We start from the raw sequence: 21790 nt of genomic DNA, 5'->3' as shown, positions 1-21790 counted from the left end.
TTGACAGGTTATATGGAGGCATCATAAAAAGTGAAATTCCAAAAGCAAAAGAAAAACGTTATTTAAAAAGAGAGGCTGAATGATAATTTGCTCACCACTCAGCTATAATGACAGAATGGCTGATTCTTCCATTTGGAGGTGCTCTCCAATCACAAACAAACCAAAAACACCCAACACACAATCTGGTTTGATTACACCAGAAACCTTAATTCTCCCATCCCCCCAAAATTTTTGTTGAATGAAAAACCTCAAACAGATGTCATTTCTAATTAACCAAAACATTTCAGTTGACTTGAAACAACTTCGAGCTTTTTGTTTCGGTTCAGTCATTTTCAGGTGTATTTCACCCTTTGTGGGTTTTTGTTGTTTTTTTTAAATTAGTCAAAATAAGAAAACAAAATGGCATTTCAAAATGAAAAATTGAAACAAAAAAGTCAAAACTTAATATTTCAATTAAAAATACAGGTTTGTTTGTTTTTAAGGGGAAACTATTCATTGAATTCAACCTGAATTTGTGAATAGTTTGAGTCCCCAAAAAATGAATTTTGGAACAATACGAAAATCTATTTGCTAAAACTTTTGCCCAGCCCTACCTATCTTATTATTTGCAAAGTTCATGCACAGAAGAGCAAAGAAATGAATAGTTAAGGACATCACAAATCTTACATAGCCCATGCATTCTCATCAAGTACAATGAAATCCATATTTCATCACAACAACCTTAACTCTGAGCCATGTATTTTCTAACTATTATTTTTGTTACCTTGATTTTGGTATCTGAAGAGTTTCTTTTTAAGGGATACTGTTAAAGTGAAAAATATTGTTTAAATATGTTCATCAGTCGACAGTAAAATTAATGGCAGAGGACACGTACTTGTTTCTTGAGAATAATGTTGCATTCTTTAAGACTAAGTTCATTGGGGCAGAGAATTTCTGTTCTGTGTTTGTACAGTGCCTAGTCCAATGGGGTCCTGCTTCATGAATGCGGCTTACACATGCCATCCTGTAATGGCGCGGACTCACCACCACTGGCGCCTCCTGCTGGTTGCTCCGGGAATTAGCTCAGTCCAGCTCTGGAGCACCCTCTGCGGGTGGTGTCTTGCCCATTGTCTGCTCTACTCCACTGTTTCGGACCTGTGTTGCTCCCCCACTTGGTGGTGTCTTTCTCACCCCCCTTCTGGGGGTCATGGCAGTCCTTTGGCTTGCACCTGCCACAGAGGCCAACCACAACCCAAAGTCTAGCCCCTCACTTCAGGGGCAAGTTGCAGTCTGTATTGGCCATGCTCCTCCATGGCCTGATGCAGGGCAAGGAGGAAGAGGGGGGATCCAGGCCCGCCTGCTACTCTGGGTCCTGGCCCAGGGACCCTCTAGTGGCAGCCTCTCTGCCCTCCTTCTCTCTGCTTGTCTGCCTATCATCCCGGGGCCACTTCCCCTTGGCTCTTGTACTTTCTTGGCCCTAGCCCAGCCTAGCAGGTCACAGGCCAGAGTTCACCCTCCGCTCTCCTGAGCCTGCCCAGCACTGCTCTATCCCAGGTGCTATCCCTGGGAGACAGTCCTCCTCCCTTGCTTGTCAGGGAGAGACTCCCCTCTGCTCTGCTGGGCAGCTCCTTATATCTGGGCTGCCCCAGCAGCTGCCTCCTATCTGGCTCCTAACAAGCCTCACCCTAATTAGCTGCAGGTTTCCACAGCCTCCCTGGCTGCTTCTGCCCCACCCCCTGCTGGAGTGGGTCACCTGTACCACTACACACCGCAATACAAATATCCAAATTAATAGGAAAAGTGTACAATGTATGTGGACTTGCATTTCACTCCAGTTATGTACGTGCATATATAATTTGGAAGGAGTATTTTCACAATTGTTTTATTTATATTTTGACATTCAGGGCCAATCCGAGGAGGCACCCAGGAGGGACATTTGGCCTGGGCCTCAAGCTCAAAGGAGGCCTCAGATTTAGACACGTATTAATTTTTTGGCATTTCATATGTTTTGCAACTTGTTTTGATGCGCATCCCTCTCAGACCAAAATGTGACACTCTCTCAGCTTAGAGCTGCAAATGTAAGCAAATAAGAGATGATTTGGAAAAAGACATTTTTTTCGTTAACTGATATAGACTTTGTCATATGAGAGTTAAAAATGTTCATAAATATTAATAAAAATATATCGGTTCTGATGGCACACGATTAGACCGTGATGAACATGTCCTTTCAGATCAGCTGATTATATAAACAAACCACTACTAGTGGCTGGTGCTGGATCAAGTGCATGTTAAAAAGGTAGAGAATTGTTACATTTTAGTGTCTTTATAGTTTTACATCTTGTTGACTAAGGAATTATTTATGTGTGAGAATTCCTCCTCATCATCTCCATATGGTAGCTTTGTCTTCAGCTCAGCCTGTTCTATTATACCAGTAGGGCAGCATCAGCTGAAATTTCAGTTGAGAAATTACTCTTGACTGAACTCTCTAAAGAAACTAATAACTGCTAAAACTTCTTGAGCCCATCCTGAATGTCATCCTTTTCCTTTCTGAGTGGGGATTGGCTCTCTTTGGTTCCAGTCAACATATTGGTGATCGTGCAAATGAAAACTTTCTAGGCATAGTTGAGCTCTTCAGCAAATATGACCCACTTATCAGAGTGTGTTAAACGTGTTCGAGAATTGCGAGAGAAACAAAAGTGCATGCAAGTGCATTATCTCTCCATACGCATACAAAACGAGTTTGAGCTATGTGGGTCATTTGTACAAACAACAATTCTTAATGAGATTCAAAATGCCAAGTATTTTTCAATCATTGGTGCCACTCCAGATTATTCTCAAGGAACAGACTACTATGGTTATTAGATATATTAAATTTTGAGCTGTCTACAATCTTTCAGTTGAAGAAAGGCTTATTTTGTTTGATAATTTCACAAGGAAAACTGGAAAAGAAATGGCTGCTCAAGTACTAGCAATTCTAGAAGGTTTTAAGTTAGATTTTTCAAGTCTGCATTGGTCAAGCCTAGGACAATGGATCTAATATGGCTGGGAAGTACAAAGATGTACAAGCAGTTCTGCTTGAGCATAATTCAAACTATTTTCTCCAGCTGTGGAAACCACACATTAAACCTCGTAGGTGTGGATTGTGCTGGAGCATGAAAGAAGGCAATTACTTACTTTGTACATTTGCTGAACAGTTCCAATCTCTTCAGTAGCAGTCCACAAAGGTGGGAAATTCTGAAGCAATATCTTCCTGTTTCATTGCATGGGATGTCCAAAACTAGATGGTCCTCATGGATTGATGGTGTTCAACCAGTTGCGCAGCATTTGAATTAAGTGAGAAAGGCTTTAAATGAGCTTGAATCTCTCAATCTCACGGCACAGGCTCAAACTGAACTTCAGTCTATTCAGAAGCACATGTCCAAATTTGAATGCATTCTGATGTCATCTTTGTGGATGAAGCTACTTACAATGATCCACCAAACTAATCTGGCAACTGAAGCACGCAATGCTACACTTGATCTTGAGAGGGATAACACTGAAAGTCTTATCAATGACATTCAACAGATTCATGAACAATCGGATGTGATCTTGACTGAGTCCAAATTAGTAGTACAGAATATTGGCATTTCATGTGAGTTCTCCACCAATCGCAACTTACCTACTGAATCTAATGCCGAGCAGAATTATAGGGTCAATGTCTTCCTTGTCATCATTGACATAGGAACATAAGAACGGCCATACTGAGTGAGACCAAAGGTCCGTCTAGCCCAGTATCCTGTCTTCCGACAGTTGCCAATGCCAGGTGCCCCAGAGGGAATGAGTTGTAATTTCACCTTACGTGGCTTATTGCAGGCATGAGTATCGTGGTGCTGGCCACTAACCCAAATGCTATCTGCCCACCTCTTTGTTATTCCACATTATCGTCTCACATTTGTGCTGTTCTGAGCAGAGCAGAGCCTGTCTGGTTGTCAGACCCAGTGGAAAGCAGCAGCAAATTCTATACTTAAATTACATCTAGTTGCTTAGTTAGACAGGCAAGCCTATCATTCACATAGATGTCTGTTAGGCAACACCTGTACAAGAAAAGATCCTGTTACCTGCACTCATGAGAGAAGCAAAGACAGCTGACAATCCTTCTGTAAAGAAGGGAGTGTGTGTGTCAATAACTGTTGCAACCAAAACACCCAAAAGCTCCCTGCTGAGCAATAGTTTTGTAAAGAGACTGCTCAGTGCAAGTCTATTTACAGAACTGCCGGCTGAGAACTTGCCACTTGATTTAACTGCAAATAGAACAAGGGAAACCACCAACAACCAAAAAGGAAGTAAGGATCCAACCCATAATGCTCTGAGTAACCCCCTAATGACCAATTTACTACAAATAGGAACCACAAAGACTAACCATTCCTAGCAGCAGATTTCCCAATGGGCAGCCGTGTACCTTCACTTATGTACAGCTCACAAAAGGAAATAGGCATTGACAACATGAGGTAGCCTATATTCCTGGCTATTAATTTTGCTGTGCAATCCACTACACCCATTAGAGTAACAGATGTTCCAGTGGGTAGGCCACTAGCTTTGGATTTGGGAGACACAAGTTCCTGCTCTGCCACAGACATCCTGTGTGACCTTGGACAAGTCACTTAGCCTCTCTGTGACTCAGATCCCCATCTGTAAAATGGGGATAAAGCACTTCCCTACCTCACAGGGGTGCTGTGAGGTTAAATACATTAAAAGACAGTCATTCTGATATTAGGTAACGGGGACCCTATAAATACCTAAGATGGAATTCTTGTGGCAAAGTCGTTAAAGAAATGTTAGTTATTTCCTCTCTACCACACTAATGTGCTCATGCTAGCGGGTTTTGTATACAGAACACATGTACTAGAAGGGCTTCCTCATTAGGGGCTCCAGTGTCCAGCACACACACACACAAAAGCAGTTTCCAGACATCTCTCAGTTTATTTTTATGACTGAATGTCAATTGTGAGGCTCAATGACCAGGTTAGAAAATTTTGGTTTTTTTCCCCCCTGTGCTACATTCATGATGAAAACTCCCTCTGCCCCCATTAGAAGCTGACCATAGTGAGAAGCATGGGAGAAAGCTCAATAAATGATCTTTTGAATATATGATTAGCCAGCAAGTTCCCTCACTTACTGGTGAATGAGCATGTCATTACTACCATATGCAACTGACTCTAGCCAAGATATACCATGGCCGGTGAAGACTGAAGATTTATCCCTATCCCCAGGGTGTCCAAACATTTCAAAGTGAGGCCTTCCCAATGTGAGAAAGACAGTTGGATGAGTTCTTTAAAAAGAAGAATCACAGAAAGCAGAAATTAGCAGAAAGCTAATGTTCAGAAAAGGAAGTGAGGTTCCATTGTCCTGAATTGTTATTACTGAAGCCCATCTGCTTATTATGCAGAATTTGATGTGCTTGGCTTGTATTTCCCTCCCAGGCTGTCCTGCCCTCTGTTGGCAGAAGAATAGAATGACCCGTCCCTCTGTGCAAGTGCCATATTACTCAATGACATCACATTTATTACCTAAGAACGATTTATTGCGGAAAAGACACTTGCATGGTAGAGTGTTGGTTTACATTACTCAGGGCTACACTGTGACAATACATTAGCTAAGGGAGCCAGGAGTATTCCCATTGTGCCATCTGTAGTAAGAGGAGGCCCTGAGATATAAACCTTGGTATCAGAGGCCCGGTATGAAGCCTAAGACCTGAACTAAAGTAATGGTCAAGACTTGGCTAACATAAAGCAAAGTGAAGCTGTGAGCCAGAGGCAGGCCCTGCTCACAGAAGCTGGCAAGGAAAGGGCTGATGCTGAAAAAAATGAGACATACCTAAAAGGTACTGGACACCGGATATCAGAACATTCGCAGACTTGTACACTCCACACAGATAACAAGGAACAAGCTGACCCATCCCAATGACAGGGCCAAAAGGGGAATATGATGGATAGAGTTTTGTTTGAACCAACATGTACAAGGTGAGAGGCGGCACCTTACGACGTAGAAGGGTTGTACTTTGCTACGTAGAGGGGTTGCACCTCAATACGCCAGGAGTGAGGTGTAACTTGTTTGTACCTCTGTATAAGAATGCATCTCTGAGTGGATGTCTTGTCCAGCCTAGGGGGCAGTGGAAAGTCCCACCACTGACTGAACTGAGTCCATTGTCAGGCAGCACTTTAGCATCACCTTGGACTTCTATGCCAGGGAAAGCTGGAGACTGTGTTTCTTTTCAACAATAAACTTAGCCCGACATGATTTCTATGAGTCTGTGGTCATTGGGGGTTCTCTTCGGGTCTGCTGTGTCAGCGATCTGCGCAGAGCCGGGGCAGCACACAGAGGGAACACACGCATGCAGCCGACTGATATCAACATTGAACAGAGCAGAGCACCACACTGGGAGCGTCTGACGACACCATCTTTTCGGAACACGTAGCTCCCTCTGCACCTGACCAGCTCTGCCACAATGTTAACCTTAAGGGTAGATGTTGGGTGGACTACTTCACTTTTGTCCAAGTGGTTTGAAATTCTCCTCAACAGCTTCTACTAAGCAAGGGGTTTGTGTTTACCAGTTTAATTATGTGTGCTGCTCTCAACCTCTATTGCCACAGACTGAGACTAGTTTTTGCAATTGGTGCAATACAATCAGATATTGCAGTTGAGACACACCGTGGATTATTGTATGGCCATAGATTCAGATAGTTAACTGTATCAACCACCTTGCCTATTAGGGGATGGTGGTAATTATTTGCTGAGGATGGTGAACAGGACCTACAAGTTACAAGAGAAAGTTGGAGCTGACGGTATCATTAGATAAATAGCTTGCTTGATGAGTCACAAGACACTGGCTGTATCAATATGGCAACATGGACAGAAAGTGAGGAGTACGTAGAACAGTCATGCCTTGCAATAAAGATGATGGCTCACCAGCCCTAACATTGGCTGTTCAACAATGCAGGCTCTTAGAGATCCCATAAGGAAGGGCCATGATGTAGAAAAGGATTCAGCCCATTCTAAAAAAGGCTACAGAGAAAGGTTGACATGGTCACTTTAAATGGATATTCATTTAAATGTTACTCCTTCTGCACATTCGAAGAGGCAACCCAACCTATTCCAAATCTAATTTTATGTATGAGTGTCAACACTTCCCTGTGGAATCTACTTCCTCTATAACAAATTACACTATTAGAGTTTTTATTATGCTTTGACACAAAGTCTCAAAAAGTACTCGAGCTCAAAGCTGCTGTCATGTTTCCGGGGAAATGTCAAGATGTATTTCAGCAGTTTGGGTTCAGTTTATATTAAATAGCACTTTTGTGGAACTGGTCTTTGTAGACTCCTTCTGCCACTGTGCCATTGACATGTTTTTCACTATATCTGAAGCACATTCAGTTAGACTAGAAGGAAGATCACGGTTTTTAACCCCATCCTCCCATTAGTATGTTCATGGCAGAGAAGTTAGATAATCACAGGAAATACTCTCGCTGGAAGGTTGAGCCTGACACTACTTTATTTCTTAGAATTCAGAATGATAAAACAGAGACGCAAAGCAGGCTGCTCCCTAAGACCGAGACTCAACTCACCCCACCCCGCCTTACTCTAGTCTGCCTGCAAAACCAACTGCTGCTTGTATTCTTCCCTACAGGGCCCCTCTAGTCTGCAAGCAGGACTATGAAAGCCTCTGAGCTTTTAGAGTGATAGCGCTACAATTCGATATGCCACAAAAGGACAAGCTCATGCAGCTTCCACATATCCCCTGTTGGAGGTGGAGCAGACAGCACAGTGTATTTGTCTGGGAGTAGGGCTACCATTTTTCAGACAGCCTGAAATCCATGGGATCAACAGATCACTGTCCCACAGATCTTGGCCTGTAAGCAGCCACCCTAGGTACCCTCTGCAGCACTGACAGCATGGCTCTTCCTTCCATGTTGTTTTGCCATTAGCTGCACTCATCTGACTGTAAATCCTCTACGGTGTTCAAGAAAAGAGGGGAGGACATTGCTTAGGTTGCAAGCTCTTTGAGGCACTCACCGTCTTTTTCTTCTGTGTTCATACCATGCCTAGAACAATGGGGTCCTGGTCCACAACTAAGGCTCCTAGATGCAATGGAAATATAAATACTTATTAATACTTCTACTCAGAGCTACAGTTCTTATGCTTGTTTTATTGTAACTTACCATGTCCTGAGTGGAGACATGCTGCACAGAGTGGTCACTCATTGCTGACCACAACTGTCCCCCACCCCAATGTCTCCTAATTTGGCTTTAGTTCTACTATGTAAAAAGTTGTAGATCAGAAGAATTACATTGATTTTGCCCACTTGGATCCAAGAAAAACCCAGTAGGTTAAAACTGTGGGACTACCCACTTTGAGTGTCCCTTTCAGTAGGAAATAAAAATATTTTCAGTCACTGGAAACAAAGCTATTGTATTTCAGAGTGGGAAATGTTTCACACATACACACACACACGTACATTTTGGTTGTGTGAGTTACTAGACAGGAGGACTTTTGGGGGTGAATGCTAGTAAGCCTAAAAATTATATTGCATAGTAAGGCTCTCTTATTGCTCAAGAACAGTCTTCCCTAGAAGCAGTTCACACAGTAACAAACTCAGACTGGAAATTCTGATCAGTGGATACTTGCATCCAGTAAGGAAAAGCTTCAGAGTTTGAATTATATTAAATAGACTGGACTGAACGCCCTCTGCTTCTTCTAGCTTCCTTTCTTGAGAGAACAATTAGTAACATCTAATTGCCTTGCAGGGCGATGTCGGCCCATCTGCAGTGGATGATCGTTCGCAATTGCTCCAGCTTCCTCCTCAAGCGGAACAAACAGACCTACAGCACCAAGCCGAACAACCTGAAGGCCCGGAACTCCTTCCGCTACAACGGGCTGATCCATGGCAAGATGGTCGGCGTGGAGCCCGCGGCCGATGGGAAGGGGGTCGTGGTGGTGCTGAAGAAACGGGCAGGCCAGCACAAGCCAGCCACGTCCTATGAGAAGACGACCATTAACAAGAACGCCCGGGCAACGCTCAACAGCCTGCGTCACATCATCCGCAAGAACAACTACCGCAAGGATCTGCGCATGGCCGCTCTGCGCCGCGCCAGCACCATCCTGAGGAGCCAGAAGCCGGTGGTGGTGAAGAAGAAGAGAACCCGGGCTACCAAGACTGCGTGAATGGCTAGCAGGTCCCAATAAAGGGTTCAAACTAAAAAACAAAAACAAAAACTTCTTCTGAACAGCAACACCCCATTGAAATGAAGATTAAGATATGAATTGACTGTTCTTCACAATAAATGCCAGGTAACTGGGCATTCCTTTTATTCACCTTTAAATTACTGATGGTTTTAGTCAAGAGAAGCGTCATATGGCCCCAGTCAGATGGCAGGCAGATTTTGAAGAAGACTGTTTGGAAAACACTCTGCCCGTGCAAGGCTAAAAACAACTGACCCAGATTGAGGCGCTCATTTATAATTCTTCCCTTTACAGTTTGTTTTGCCTCTCTCAAACTCTCTTCTTTGACTCAGTGTTCAAAGACACAGAGTGAAGTAGAGAACACAGGTTAGAATCCATGTGTTTCCAGCACAAAGGAAGCAAGAGACTAAGGAGCCTGTCTGACTTTAGTTGTCTTCATCCCTCCTACTAAGAGACGAAATGATTCTATCTACGAGGGTTAGGTTTGTATGAGGGAATATAAAATAAAAGCTATACTATGAGAAAAGCAGAAAGTAGGCCAGCCTGCAGAACCTTTTAGCCAGACCAAGGGGGAGCGGGTGCCCACTGAGAGTGCATTGGCCTGATACTTGATAGGGGACATCACAACAGTTACAGCGCTATGTTTGGTGTTCAAACTTTGTTAGCATGCCGTGGAAAGTTACATTTTAAAATTCAGTACCATCTGGAGCTCTGGCACAGACACACTAGAGGCTGTCAGTTAAATGCCGTTTTGTTGTAGCCAGACCTGAAGAAGAGCTCTGTGTAAGCTTCTCTCTCACCAAACAGCAGATGGTGCTATAAAAGATGTTACTTCACCCACCTTGTCTCTGTGTGTTAAATAGTACATTTTAGCACAATAGACCACATACGAGGTGATGGTAATTTTAGTTCCACCTAAATTGAATAAAGTCTATCAAGTTCTGAAGTCTTAATGATCACTCCACTTCCCCAGAGTAAGAGGATTGCAGAAGTAATGGTCTGTCCTCTCACATGATGAGAGAGGGAGCTCCGAGACCCTGGCTAACAGTTGTTCATCCCCAGACAAGTGTGCTGTACCAGCACAGCCATGCCCCAGGGACCCTGGTATGATCCCTGAGGGCATTTGGCTTGCCAAGATGAGAATCAGTTGTCTGTCAGTAAACACATCACTATATGCCCCTAGGAAGGGTAATTAGGTGTTCTGGTATGTTGTTGTCTGCTAAACAATTACTCCCGAGGGAATTCTGTGCCAAAAAAAATAAAAAAATTCTGCACCAAAAATCAAAACAATTCTGCACACAATATTTTAAAATTCTGCAAGATTCTGCATATTTTTTGTCAAAATAATGCAAGCTGGTTTCAATTATTTTGGTAATTTAAAGTACAATACAATGGATGGAGAATGGGAGTGGGGCGCATTGGAGGAAATCACCAAACCCGCTCTGTCTAATAGTAATATAGCTAGTATTGACCCTTTACTTCTAGTTATTAGTCAAATTTATGCAGCCATGTGCTCAGTGTTACATCATAGGCAACTGAAGAGCAAGTGAGGGCTGGGGACTCAAACTCACAAATTTATACTAGCTACTGACCATCTCCAGGAAGGTCAGTAGCAAACAGTTTATGGAACACATTTTGATAGGAAATTTTTTCAGTCTAAAAATTTAGACCAGTTCTAATCACTAAAGCACCATAAGCATTTATAAGGCCTTACTGTCCTTTACAACAAGGACAACATTTTTACACCTGTTTTATACTTCTTGGGGAATTCACTAAGAACAGTGGGAACAATTCACTAAGCAGGTAGGCTGCTACATTCTGCTCTGCCTGAGGGAACAGAGCCTGCCCCATGCCTACCTATTCAGCAACACCCCAAAGCCCTGCCCTCTCCATGCCGAGCATGCCACAATAGCAAGCAAGAGTTACAGAGCATCTCTCTCTCTCACATACGCATGACTGCCCAGCTCCCCCCCCCTCAGTGATTTACATCTCTACCAGGTGCTCTGGGTGCCCAAACTGACCTGCTTGCACTGCCGGGGAGGGGGCACATGACCACTCTTGCTGCTTCCTTTTGCTTCCCTGTCAGAAGTCATTTTTTCTGCAGAGAAGCACAGAAATCAGCAGGGATCATTAATTCTGCGCATACGCCGTAACACAAAATTCTCCCAGGAGTAAACAATGTTGCCATCAGCAAACTGACAGGACAAACTACAGGCTTCACAGATCCTGATGAAGAGTCCATACTAGGTTTTGGTATCAATCAACCATGACATCATGATGACTAGGAGACACCAGCCTGTCTGACACCAGTTAACATACGTCATTGCTCAAGTCCCTGAGTTGAGGTGTGCCTATTACTCTGACCCTGGAGTACAGGGGTAGATCATGTTATATATGGTCCTGGCCAAGGAGTATAACTATGTCCATCTCAGGTGCCCCCAGAAGGATCACCTCCAGGATGCCCCAATCCTGCTGAGAAAGTGTGGGAACCACATCCTGCTCTGACTGGGCCTTCAGGAGCATTTCCCCCACCCACCCACCAGTTTACACTGGCAGAGGTTCCTCCATTTTACTTTCAGATCTTTCATGTCCCAGCCAGCTCCTCACCACAGCATTCCCTTTCTCCTGGATTTCCCTCTAGACACAATGAGTTCAGCTATGGAAAGGGTCACCTAGGAATCTCCCCATATAGAAGATAATTGTGATTTGATTTGGGCAAATAACTGATTTTTTTGGTGAATTTAAAAACCCTGTTTGGCTCAAACAAATTGACCTGGAATGGTGTTGCACCCACCTCTTGCAAGCACCCCCTTCTGGATGGGCGTGACTGTGGTCTTTAAATAGTCTCTGGTATCAGGCCATACCCTCAGGGCTTCCTCCCTGGAGGCAATGGTTTCACACTCTTGGTCTACTCCAGCCCCAGCCTGCAGTTTGGCTACTAAGTAGTTCAGTTCCCCTTCTGGAGGGTTCTCGCTGTCCAATTGTACAGCAGTTCCCCAGTGGCCTATGAGGCGGGCGGGCCCAAACAATACTGTGGGTCCCAGCCCAAGGACCCTAAGAATAGGAACCAGGTACTGCCATATCCCTTTAACTAAAACACTTTCAGTTCCCTGGGCCACTTTCCCGTGGCCCCAGCCTTTGCCAAAGCTTCACCCTTACCTCAGGGTTCATCTAAATCTAAGTTCAGGTCCAGCAGCCTGCAAGCAGTTTTTCAGTGCCCAGTCCCTGCCAGCACTGAGCTGTCCATGGTGCTTCAGGTCCCTTTGGCCAGCCAGGAACATCTCCTGCTTCCCCAGTCCCTGCCAGCAGACTGCTCTGTCCAGCTGTTCATCTCCTGCAAGAAACTGACTGTCTCTGGCTCTGCAGCTCCTTTTATATGGCCCTCCAGGGCCCTGATTGGCTGCTCACTGCAGCCACTCTAGGCTGCTTGGAGGACTCCTCTACTGTTCCTTTCCTGGGACAGGTGTGGCAGGAGACCGAGGCCTCCAGCAAGGGGCCTCTGGGCTTAGTCCACCCCATCACATGACCCTAAATAGATTTTTCTGGACAGCAGTAGCTGAGGAGCAGCTCCCTTATATTTTTTATCCCAGTGGTTAAAGCACCTAACCAGGATGTAGGAAACCCCAGTCCAAATCCCCTCTCTGCCTGATGTGAAGAAGGGATTTGAATTTGGCTCTCCCATATTGCAGAAGCGTGTCTGAGACACTGGATTATGGGATATTCTGGCATAGAGCTCAGTCTCCCCTTCTGAAGCTGTTCCACTGTGTATAAATAATTAGTCATTGGAGCAGGGGGAACTGAAACATGGGTCTCTCATATCTTAGGTGAGTGCCCTAACCACCATTCCATACAGTCATTTTCACTTTCTTTCCCTGGCCCAGTGACTAGTCAGTGTCATTAGGAATTACTATGAATTTCTTGCATGCCTGGAGCAATGCACACACACACTCCATACATCAGTGTTTAAATTTCGTTATACTCACAATTTTTTAAGTCTTTTTCTGGCTGCCTGCAGAGTGTTGGTTATATCCTGAGTAATCCTTTGATTTTATTCAGAAATCAGCCTTTCCAACCATGCTTTCAGGTATTGTGAACTAGATTTATGCCCCATACAGATAGCAGATTACCCTTGTTCAATGCCTGAAATGGATCCACTGATTTCAGGTCTACTAGATCCTAGAGCCAAAGCTTTCTCAGCCAGTACCAGTCCAATGCTACTAGAATCTACCAATCTAGCCTAGCTTTTGAAATACTCTGATCACGGGTATGGGGATAACCGCATCCTCATGTATGTCTTGCCATTCCTGTCTCAGATTTACAAGCCAACCCAGCTAGCCTTATTCAAGTCTGCCTTAAAGACTCACCTCTTTTGCAATGCCTTTTAGTGGTAAGTTATGTATAGACACATACCAAGTTATTCCCTTACTCGGGGTTTTCTAGCTGTCATAAATAAACAGATAGTTAAGGGTTAAGGTCTCTTTTACCTGTAAAGGGTTAACATGCAGTACCTGATGACCACCTGACCAGAGAACCAATCAGAGACAACATAATTTCAAATCTCTGTGGAGGGAAGCCTTTGTCTGTGTTCTTTGTTAGAGCTCTCTTTGGATCTAAGAGAGGTCAGTCATGTCTCCAAGTTCTCCTGGAGTAGTTTCTACTATTTAATAGTGAGTATTAATTAGAAAGGCGGATTAGTCTTTTGAGTTGCTTTCTATATTTGCAATTGTGTGTTTGCTAAAGGAAATTCTTTATTCCTGTTTGCTGATATTGCTTTTACTGAGAAAGGGGGAGGGGGAATTCTCTCCAGAGATTGATAAGTTTAGACCCTGTGTATTGTTCCAGCTTGGTATCACAGAGACAGTTACTTTCTTTTTATTCTTTAATAAATTCTTTTCTTTTCTTTGGACTTGGTTAATTCCTTCTTTTGTGGAGATTCAAGGGAAGGGGAGGGGGAGGTGAGTCCCTCTTTGTGTTGAGTCAAGGATTTGACTCGGTGTAATATCTCCAAAGCAGGCTGGAGAGAGGGAAGGGGGGGGAACTGGCTGTTTCTCTCTCTCTGGTGAGATTCAAGGTGTTTGGATCTGTGTTCCCCAGGGGAAGTTTTTGGGGGAACAGGGAGTGTGTCAGACACTTAAAAACTGACTGGTGGCAGCGAGAACCAGATCTAAACTAGGATTTTAGTTTAGAGGGAAACCAAGGCAGGTCCCCACATTGGAACCCAACAGCTTCAAGTGGGGGTGAGACCTATGACACTAGCACATCCAATCTTTGTGTCTTTCTGGTAGGCTGTAAACTCTGCAAGATGAGAATGTCTCATTTTATATCTTGCACAGTGCCAAACAGCTTGTTTGTTGTCACTTCAGAAACTATAGTCTGGGGTCAACATTGGAAGAGGACATCAGCTACTCTACTACTGCTGCAAAATCTTTTGTTTTGCATAAAATGGGGAAACTGTTTATCTGTCCTTCATGCAAATAAAGCTCGCTCCAGTCTCTTTTACTTTAAGAGCTCCTTTCATCACTCCCTCTCCTTGAATACTCAACCGTACTGCAGTCTAACTTACCTGCCACTTGGAGAAGAGCCCTTTTTATCTTTTGCTTATTAACTTTCAGGTCCAAAAAACTGCCGATAGAGAAAGAAAAAAGGTATCAAGTGTCAAGCAGGAGAAAATCATTGCTACTAGATTCTGCTTTTAGCATTTCTCACCAGGGTACAGTAAAAGATTTGTTCAATATTGCATCCCGTTTTCACAAATGGATGCATGATATAGCATAAATCATTCAAAAAACTTTATTAAAAGATTAACAGAGTTACAAATAAGTGGTGTGGCATCTAGTAATTAGTCACAAAGGCATTTAAATGTTCCACATCCCATTCCACGTGATACTGATCATTCTTCTACATTATTATTAGTTATGATTTGATCGTGACCTATTAGTACCTTCATCAGGAGGAGACTTTTGATAGTACAAGGCTCTTTAATTTACCAGATGAAGCATACAATGTTCCAATGGCTGGAAGGTGAAACTAGACAAACTCAGAATAGAAATAAGATGCATTTTTTTGTTTCTTGTAAGTGTTATTAACCATTAGGACAGCTTACCTTGGGCTGTGATGGATTCTTCATCACTTAAAGACTTTGCATCAAGACTGGCTGTCTTCTTTTACAAGATGGGCTCTAGCTCAACCAGAAATTATGAGCTTCACGCAGGATCCACTTGGTGAAATTCTACATTGTGTGTTATACAGGAGATCAGACTAGATGAGGCCAGAAGAGACCATTAGTCTAAAGTCTATTAAGTATATTTCATAGTAGCATCCAAAGGCACCAGTCACTATTGGGGCTTCTTGGCACCAAGCTCTGTACAAATACGGATGAAGAGACAGTCCCTAATCCAGAGTGTAGGCAGAAGCTTGTTGGGCTAGTGACAGTAATATAGCATGCAAGTAAGTGAGCATGGTGATGACTTGCAAAGTTTCGTTAGTTAGAGGTTTTGTTGTTTTGTTTGGGGGTAGGTAGATGAGGGGAAACTGGCACGACTGGGGAAGTTGGAGTACATCTTTTAGGAAACAACGTACAAAGAACATGGAGAGGCATTCTTTCCTATTCTCTGCCGAGTATTCAATATCCTCTCCCTGCTCTATTGTGATATCAGTTTCCTGTGAATTGTAGCGTCATGCTACTTTTCTGCAAACAGTAATCCCAGTTCTGATCTTCAGGTGCAAAACCTGACTAAGCTTTACTGAAATCTAGGAAACAAAAAGGTGCAACTTCCAGTGCTGGGACTCCTAGTAAGTGATGCAGAAGAGTGATGAGGTTACCGATGCACCTCCTAAGCTAGAAGGTACCATGCCCACTCACATGCTCATGCTGTCCTGTCACTTCCACAGCTGCGTAACTCTGTGGCCACACCCCCCATGCTGAGTTTCACTGACAAGTGCTCAGGTCTGATCAGAAGCAAGAGTATGAAGCCATTAGATATTTTTCTGGAGGAAAATATGGTATAGCCACTCCATTCTTGGAACAGCGAGCCTCTATTAGAAAGGGTGCAGCATGTTCAAAGCTTTCCTGAACAGTTTCATAGGTTCGCTCTATAATGGAAGCAGGGCTGGCTCCAGGGTTTTTGCCGCCCCAAGCAGCAAAAAGAAAGACAGAAAAAAAAAAGCTGAGCTCGTGATCTGCAGCTCTACCGCCGCTTCAGTCTTCGGCGGCAATTCGGCGGCAGGTCCTTCGCTCCGAGAGGGAGTGAGGGACCCTCCACTGAATTGCCGCTGAAGACCCGGACATGTTGCCCCTTTCTGAGGTAGCAAAGAGTAGTAAAGAGTCCAATAAATTAATAGTCCTGTTGTCCTTGATAGGGTCTTCAGCCCCACCTCTGGGGCCCTTTAAATTCAGCCCTTTGCTCAGGCTCTCAAATAAGCCTTGTCTCCTTCCTGGGGTTTATACCACTGTGGCCAGTGCGGGAACCTGGAAACTACTGCGGTTTCCACCCAGGGACCCAACACACAGCAGCTATGCATGGCTCGAAATTAGTTGCTGCTTCTTCCCTGGGCCTCTTCCTACCTGACCCCTTGTAGCTTTACCCTTAGTTCAGGGTTAAGGTTCTTAGTTGCCCTTTCTCTGTCGGTACAAACCCACCTTAAGCAAACAGAGCCAGAACCAAATTCTGGTTGTTCCTGAAGCTGCTTGGGCCAGAGGGGAGCTCCCAGCCAGGAACTCACTCACTAAAGCCCTGCAGCTTCTTTTATCTGAGCCTACTGGGCTCTGATTGGCTGTTTCCATGAGGCCTCTCTAGGCAGGCATGGAACACCCATCTTTGCTGCTCCTTTCCTGTTACTTCACTGCTTCCTGGAACAGGGCATAGTAGGACCCTGGGGCCTCCTGTAGGGAGCTGGCAAGGCCAGGGATACCCCATCACACAAACACACCAATTCAATTCATTGCTCCGATTATGAATCTTCATTATTCCGCATTGCCATGATAAAGCAGGAAAAACAAAAACAAAAAAATAAACCCCACAACCCATTCAACCACTTCCTTGCCACCCACCTGGTTGAGACCCCAATTTAAAAATCACCATTTTTAAAACAATTCAGATTTTAAGCCTAGGTGCAGGGACTTGGTCTTCCTCCATATCTGTAGAATGCCTAGCACACTGCTGGTGCTATGCATTTATGCAAAACTCCAACTTCTAAGTTTAATGAGCAGTGGGAACCCTTGTGAATTTGGCTTCCCTTACAGACCTGGAATCCCATAATATACGGCCTTTAACAGAATGATTAAAAAATTGTTTCTCCCCAGAAAAAATCAGAGGAATTTTGCTAAAACTATTCAACTTTTTTTTTTTTTAAACAGGGTTCAGCTCCCTACTGGTCACGTTTGAAACCTCAGCCTTATGCAGATGCAAACTTTCAGCTGTTCTTCTGATGGCCAAAGGATAAGCCTCCAGAGCACATGACTGAGTTTTGGGTTTGTCCCTGTTCTCTCAATGGAGGCAGTAAACTCCCTGAGGGAACATTACAGACAACCCAGAAACAAACAGTTGTTTTAACAAACAATCCATACTACAAAACCTCACAACAAGCAGAGGTCATGTGTGAGTACAAAAAAGTGCTTAGTCACTGACAAGCAGTCTCCAAAAAATGTCCCCCACAGTTCCCTTTAAAAAACAAAAAACTTATTGTCTTAGTGTAACTTTTACACAAGACAAAACATGCCAAATTCTTCCACTGATTTCAGTGGAGTTAGTCCAGTGATGTGTTTGGCCCTACAAGTTTAACTTCACTTAAACAATATTAATTTCTTCCAGTAGGAACTAGTGTGCTCATGAATCAATGTTTGAACAGCTGTGGCTGTCCAGTGGCTTATGTGGAATGGATTTATAATCAGAGTCCATTTTATTGGGTCTAGAGCATAAAACATGGGCACCCTTGGTGAAAATCTCGGGAAGAAATTGAATGGCCATGGAAACCATTTTTACCCTCTTAACCCCTCCACAACAGACTGGGGTCACAAAGTCTGATCCAAAACCCGCTGACATCAATAGAGGTCTTTCCATTGACTTTGGTAGGTTTACAATCAAGGCAGATTCCCTGTGCTGAATCTGTGGATAGGGGATCTCAGTTACCAGGGCTATCACAACATGGCACTTTTTATGAACAGCAAATTAATCCAAATAGAAACCTAAAGGGACAGAGTGAAGTGATTTTGACTAGAGTCACTTGTTTCTTTCACTTCACATTTAAGGCAAAAAACAACCCCTCATATTCCCAAAAGTCTCTCCCTGCAGCTGCAGTAAAATTAAATTACAGCTGGGAGCACTCTCTTTTATATCAGAGATTTGAGCATTGAATTTTTGAGCTCATTATTACGGTTGATTAAATTTTACCTGAATTGAGAGCAACAGGAGTGCTGCGTCAGCTCAACAGGCTCATTGTTTGAACTTGGCGCTGCCTGGGAAGAATGAAAATCAGAAAAAGCAATCACCCTCACCACAATCCCCTTTTGCCAGTGGGTCATTGCCGATGAAAATTCATATTTGCCTCCCTCCACCCACGCAGCTCCTTCCTCCGGGTTTTGAATCACAGCAGCGTTCCTCAGGCCAATGCACCAATGGAAGAAAATCTCCTCAAACTCATCAAGGCCATGCTAATCACTGTGATGAACTCACTCAACTGCCTGTTGAGCAATACTGAGCTGGAGTGTACTCGGAACTTCATTCAAAAAAAGGGGATTGATGGCCCTGTATTTTAGGTGTTCACACTACTGGAGAAACAATTCTATAAGCAGTGCCAGATTCAAGTGGTCTTTTGCAGCTTGGATTGAAGGAGCAGTTTCATGAGGATTGTCTGATCTCAGTCTTAAATGGGTACAGGGACAAGATCCACCATGGACGAGGGAGAATCTCTCAAGCCTGAAATGCACGTGTACACTCAGCTGTATTGTGTAAGTGTGGCATTCCATTGCATCGGATCTAACCCATCTGAGGAATCCTCCACGAGGCATCTCCTACCAGCTGGTTAAGCTGGCATTCTGCTTGCTTTCCACTGTTGGAGGGGACACAGCACATGGGATAGAGAACTATGGTCTGGCCTGTTAATGCCATCATGTGATTTCCATGCCTGCACCAATTAGAGCAGAGCTAATTGTTCACAATGAATTTATCCATCAAGCTCCACCTTCTCTTTTTACAACTTGGCATTTTTTATGATCATCAAACTAAGTCAAACAGAAACCTAAAGGGACAGAGTGAAGTGGTTTTGACTAGAGTCACCTGTTTCTTTCACTTGGCATTTAAGGCAAAAGGAACAACCCCTCATTCTCAAAAGTCTCTCCCTGCAGCAGCAGTAAAATTAAATTACAGCTGGGAGCATTCTCTTAGTTATCAGAGATTTAAGTATTAAGGAGATGGAAATTCTTGACTGTATTAGTCATTCACTAATTTCTATGACACTCTGTCCTGCAGAAATAACACAATGTTTCTGATGAATACTTGATCTTCAAACTTTGAAATTTGTGCTGCTACTCAGCTAATATAGGCTGGCTTCTGTTCACTGCCTGGAATTTACATAAATATTACAACCAAAGGTACAATTCAGGATTTGTTTTCAGAGGCTGAGGTTGAAACATGTTTTCTTGGGTATTTATGGTATTAAAGTTCAACTGCTCAAATGTCCACCATAAGTGAATGTGAAAGTCTGGTGAATATTGGGAAGTGGTGCAGGGCTTTTGGGTTTTGTTTCTAATTCAAAGGAATAACTAATTTTTTTCTCCACTATTTCCTCTGCTGTAGGAAGAACGCATACAGGAGATTGTGGCAGAGTGTTGCATTGGGACATTGCCCAAGATATATGTAAAGACCACTGGATGATTGCCCCAGTGTTTGAGACTATTAGCCTCATGCTACCTGAGTGGCTCCTGGGTTACCCCAGTTCCCAGCCCCATCTTAGTTCTAGATGAGACATCAAAGACTAAGGGCTTGTCTACACTACAGGACTATGTCTTCCACAGTCAGATGCCGGGCAGTGGAGATCATGGTGGCAATGGGTGTGTTCAGGAACTCTGGTCTGTTTAGACGGACCACAAAATAACGGTTGGGGATGTGCAGATGCCTACAGTGATTTCAACTACCGGCTGAGCAAGTGCAGAATGGTGGTGGAGTGTGCTTTCGGACGTCTCAAGGGAGATGACCGGACACTGACTCCGGGGGACATCAGCGAAAAAGAATATCCATATTGTTGTGCTTGCTGCTGTGTGTGCTCCACTCTGTGAGAGCAAGGCTGAGACCTTTTTTGGCTTGGGAGGGAGGTTGGCCGCCTGCGCCTGCTGTTTATGATCAGCCACACAGCCGCTGAGAGAGAATATCCCAGCGGGAGCGGCGATGCATCAGGAGGAGTTGAAAGTTGAGAGCAGAGCAGAGAGACTGTCCACTTGATTTTGTTGACTTGATTTTAAGAGAGCCTGATCACCAAGTTTTTTTTCCCCCCCCAAGGACGTTTTAAAACTAAGGACATGTTTTAGTAATTAATAATAAATCTTTTCTTCTTTTTCGTTTTTTGGGCATGTGAAGGGAAGCCTGCCTTACATTTTCGGGGATCAGGCACCCAGACCTACACACATCAAGGAAAGACCCGGGGCAGCATACACACAGACTGTCCCTGGTGCCTAGTGACTGCAGTCTGTGTGCTTTTAATAATGTTATACACAGTGGGGGTTGAAACTTGGATTTGGGACTGGGTGATCCTGTAAAAGAAGAACTTCAATTTACAGCGGTGAGGAGTGTTGTACATTAGCGCTCTGCTGCTGCGACAGTTCACACCCCCCTCCGCCCCTCTTTCCCCTCCTTCTTGTCACTTTGGACAGGGACAGGACTTGGCGGCGGCGGTTGCAGCATGCAGCACTGCAGCTCTCTCTCTCCTCCTCCTGCTGGGTGCAGAACATCTACTCTACGCGGGGCGGCGTGTCCGTTTGCTCCCTCATTAGACCAGCGCGCGTTTGAGCTGCCCTGCCTCCTGCCCTGCACCTATCCTCCCTCCAGGTGTGTGGCTGCGATGCTGCTGGCCTGCTCTCTCTCTGCTCTCTCCTGTCTCCCCTCTGCTCTGGCCATGGCTCTTGGGCCAACATGTCGCAAAAGGTGATTTCCTTGAACAAATACATGTTTGCCAACAGTAAACACAGTCTAGTCATTTTCAGTTAAGAAGACCACCCTGTATGCTTTTCCTCTGAGGCCTGCAACACGTGGCTGTTAGCGAGGAGTCATTTCTTGCAAAAAAAAACTCTGTAAGCGAGGTCATCATTCTTAAAAAAAAAAAAAAAGTTTTAAGCGAGGTCATTCAAATGCAAAGTAAAAGTACTACACACACAACAGTAACAACACACTACTAATTCCACTAAGAGCACCACCTCTCCCAAGAAACCTCTTGCTGAGGCTTTTTCCTGCTCTCTGAGAGCTTTTTTTTTATCCCCCCAGAGGACTACTATTGCTCTGTTGTTGTGACCTGCTGTTGTTTGTTTTTTTTCATTTTTAAAAAAATTTATATAGTATTTTTTTATTTTTATATAAATCCTAAAAAAAAAAAAAAAAAAATGTTTGTT

General features: G+C 43.9%; 1 protein-coding gene across 1 annotated transcript; it reads left to right on the top strand.

The window, feature by feature from the left end:
- The first annotated feature begins 8760 nt into the window (after window positions 1-8760).
- Window positions 8761-9205, top strand: LOC120374866 (60S ribosomal protein L28-like). The gene has a single exon (XM_039495237.1). It carries the CDS (start codon window positions 8764-8766, stop codon window positions 9175-9177), a length of 414 nt encoding a protein of 137 aa, XP_039351171.1. The 5' UTR covers window positions 8761-8763; the 3' UTR covers window positions 9178-9205.
- The last annotated feature ends 12585 nt before the right edge of the window (window positions 9206-21790 follow it).

The sequence above is a fragment of the Mauremys reevesii genome, linkage group 11 (genome assembly GCF_016161935.1).
Source record: "Mauremys reevesii isolate NIE-2019 linkage group 11, ASM1616193v1, whole genome shotgun sequence".
In the NCBI taxonomy this organism is placed as follows: Eukaryota; Metazoa; Chordata; order Testudines; family Geoemydidae; genus Mauremys; species Mauremys reevesii.
Note: the sequence above shows the minus strand (reverse complement) of the source record. Positions and strands in the feature narration are given on the sequence as shown.

Excerpts from the sequence above, each read along its gene's own strand:
- LOC120374866 (XM_039495237.1), top strand. The coding sequence starts at position 8,764 with ATGTCGGCCCATCTGCAGTGGATGATCGTTCGCAATTGCTCCAGCTTC.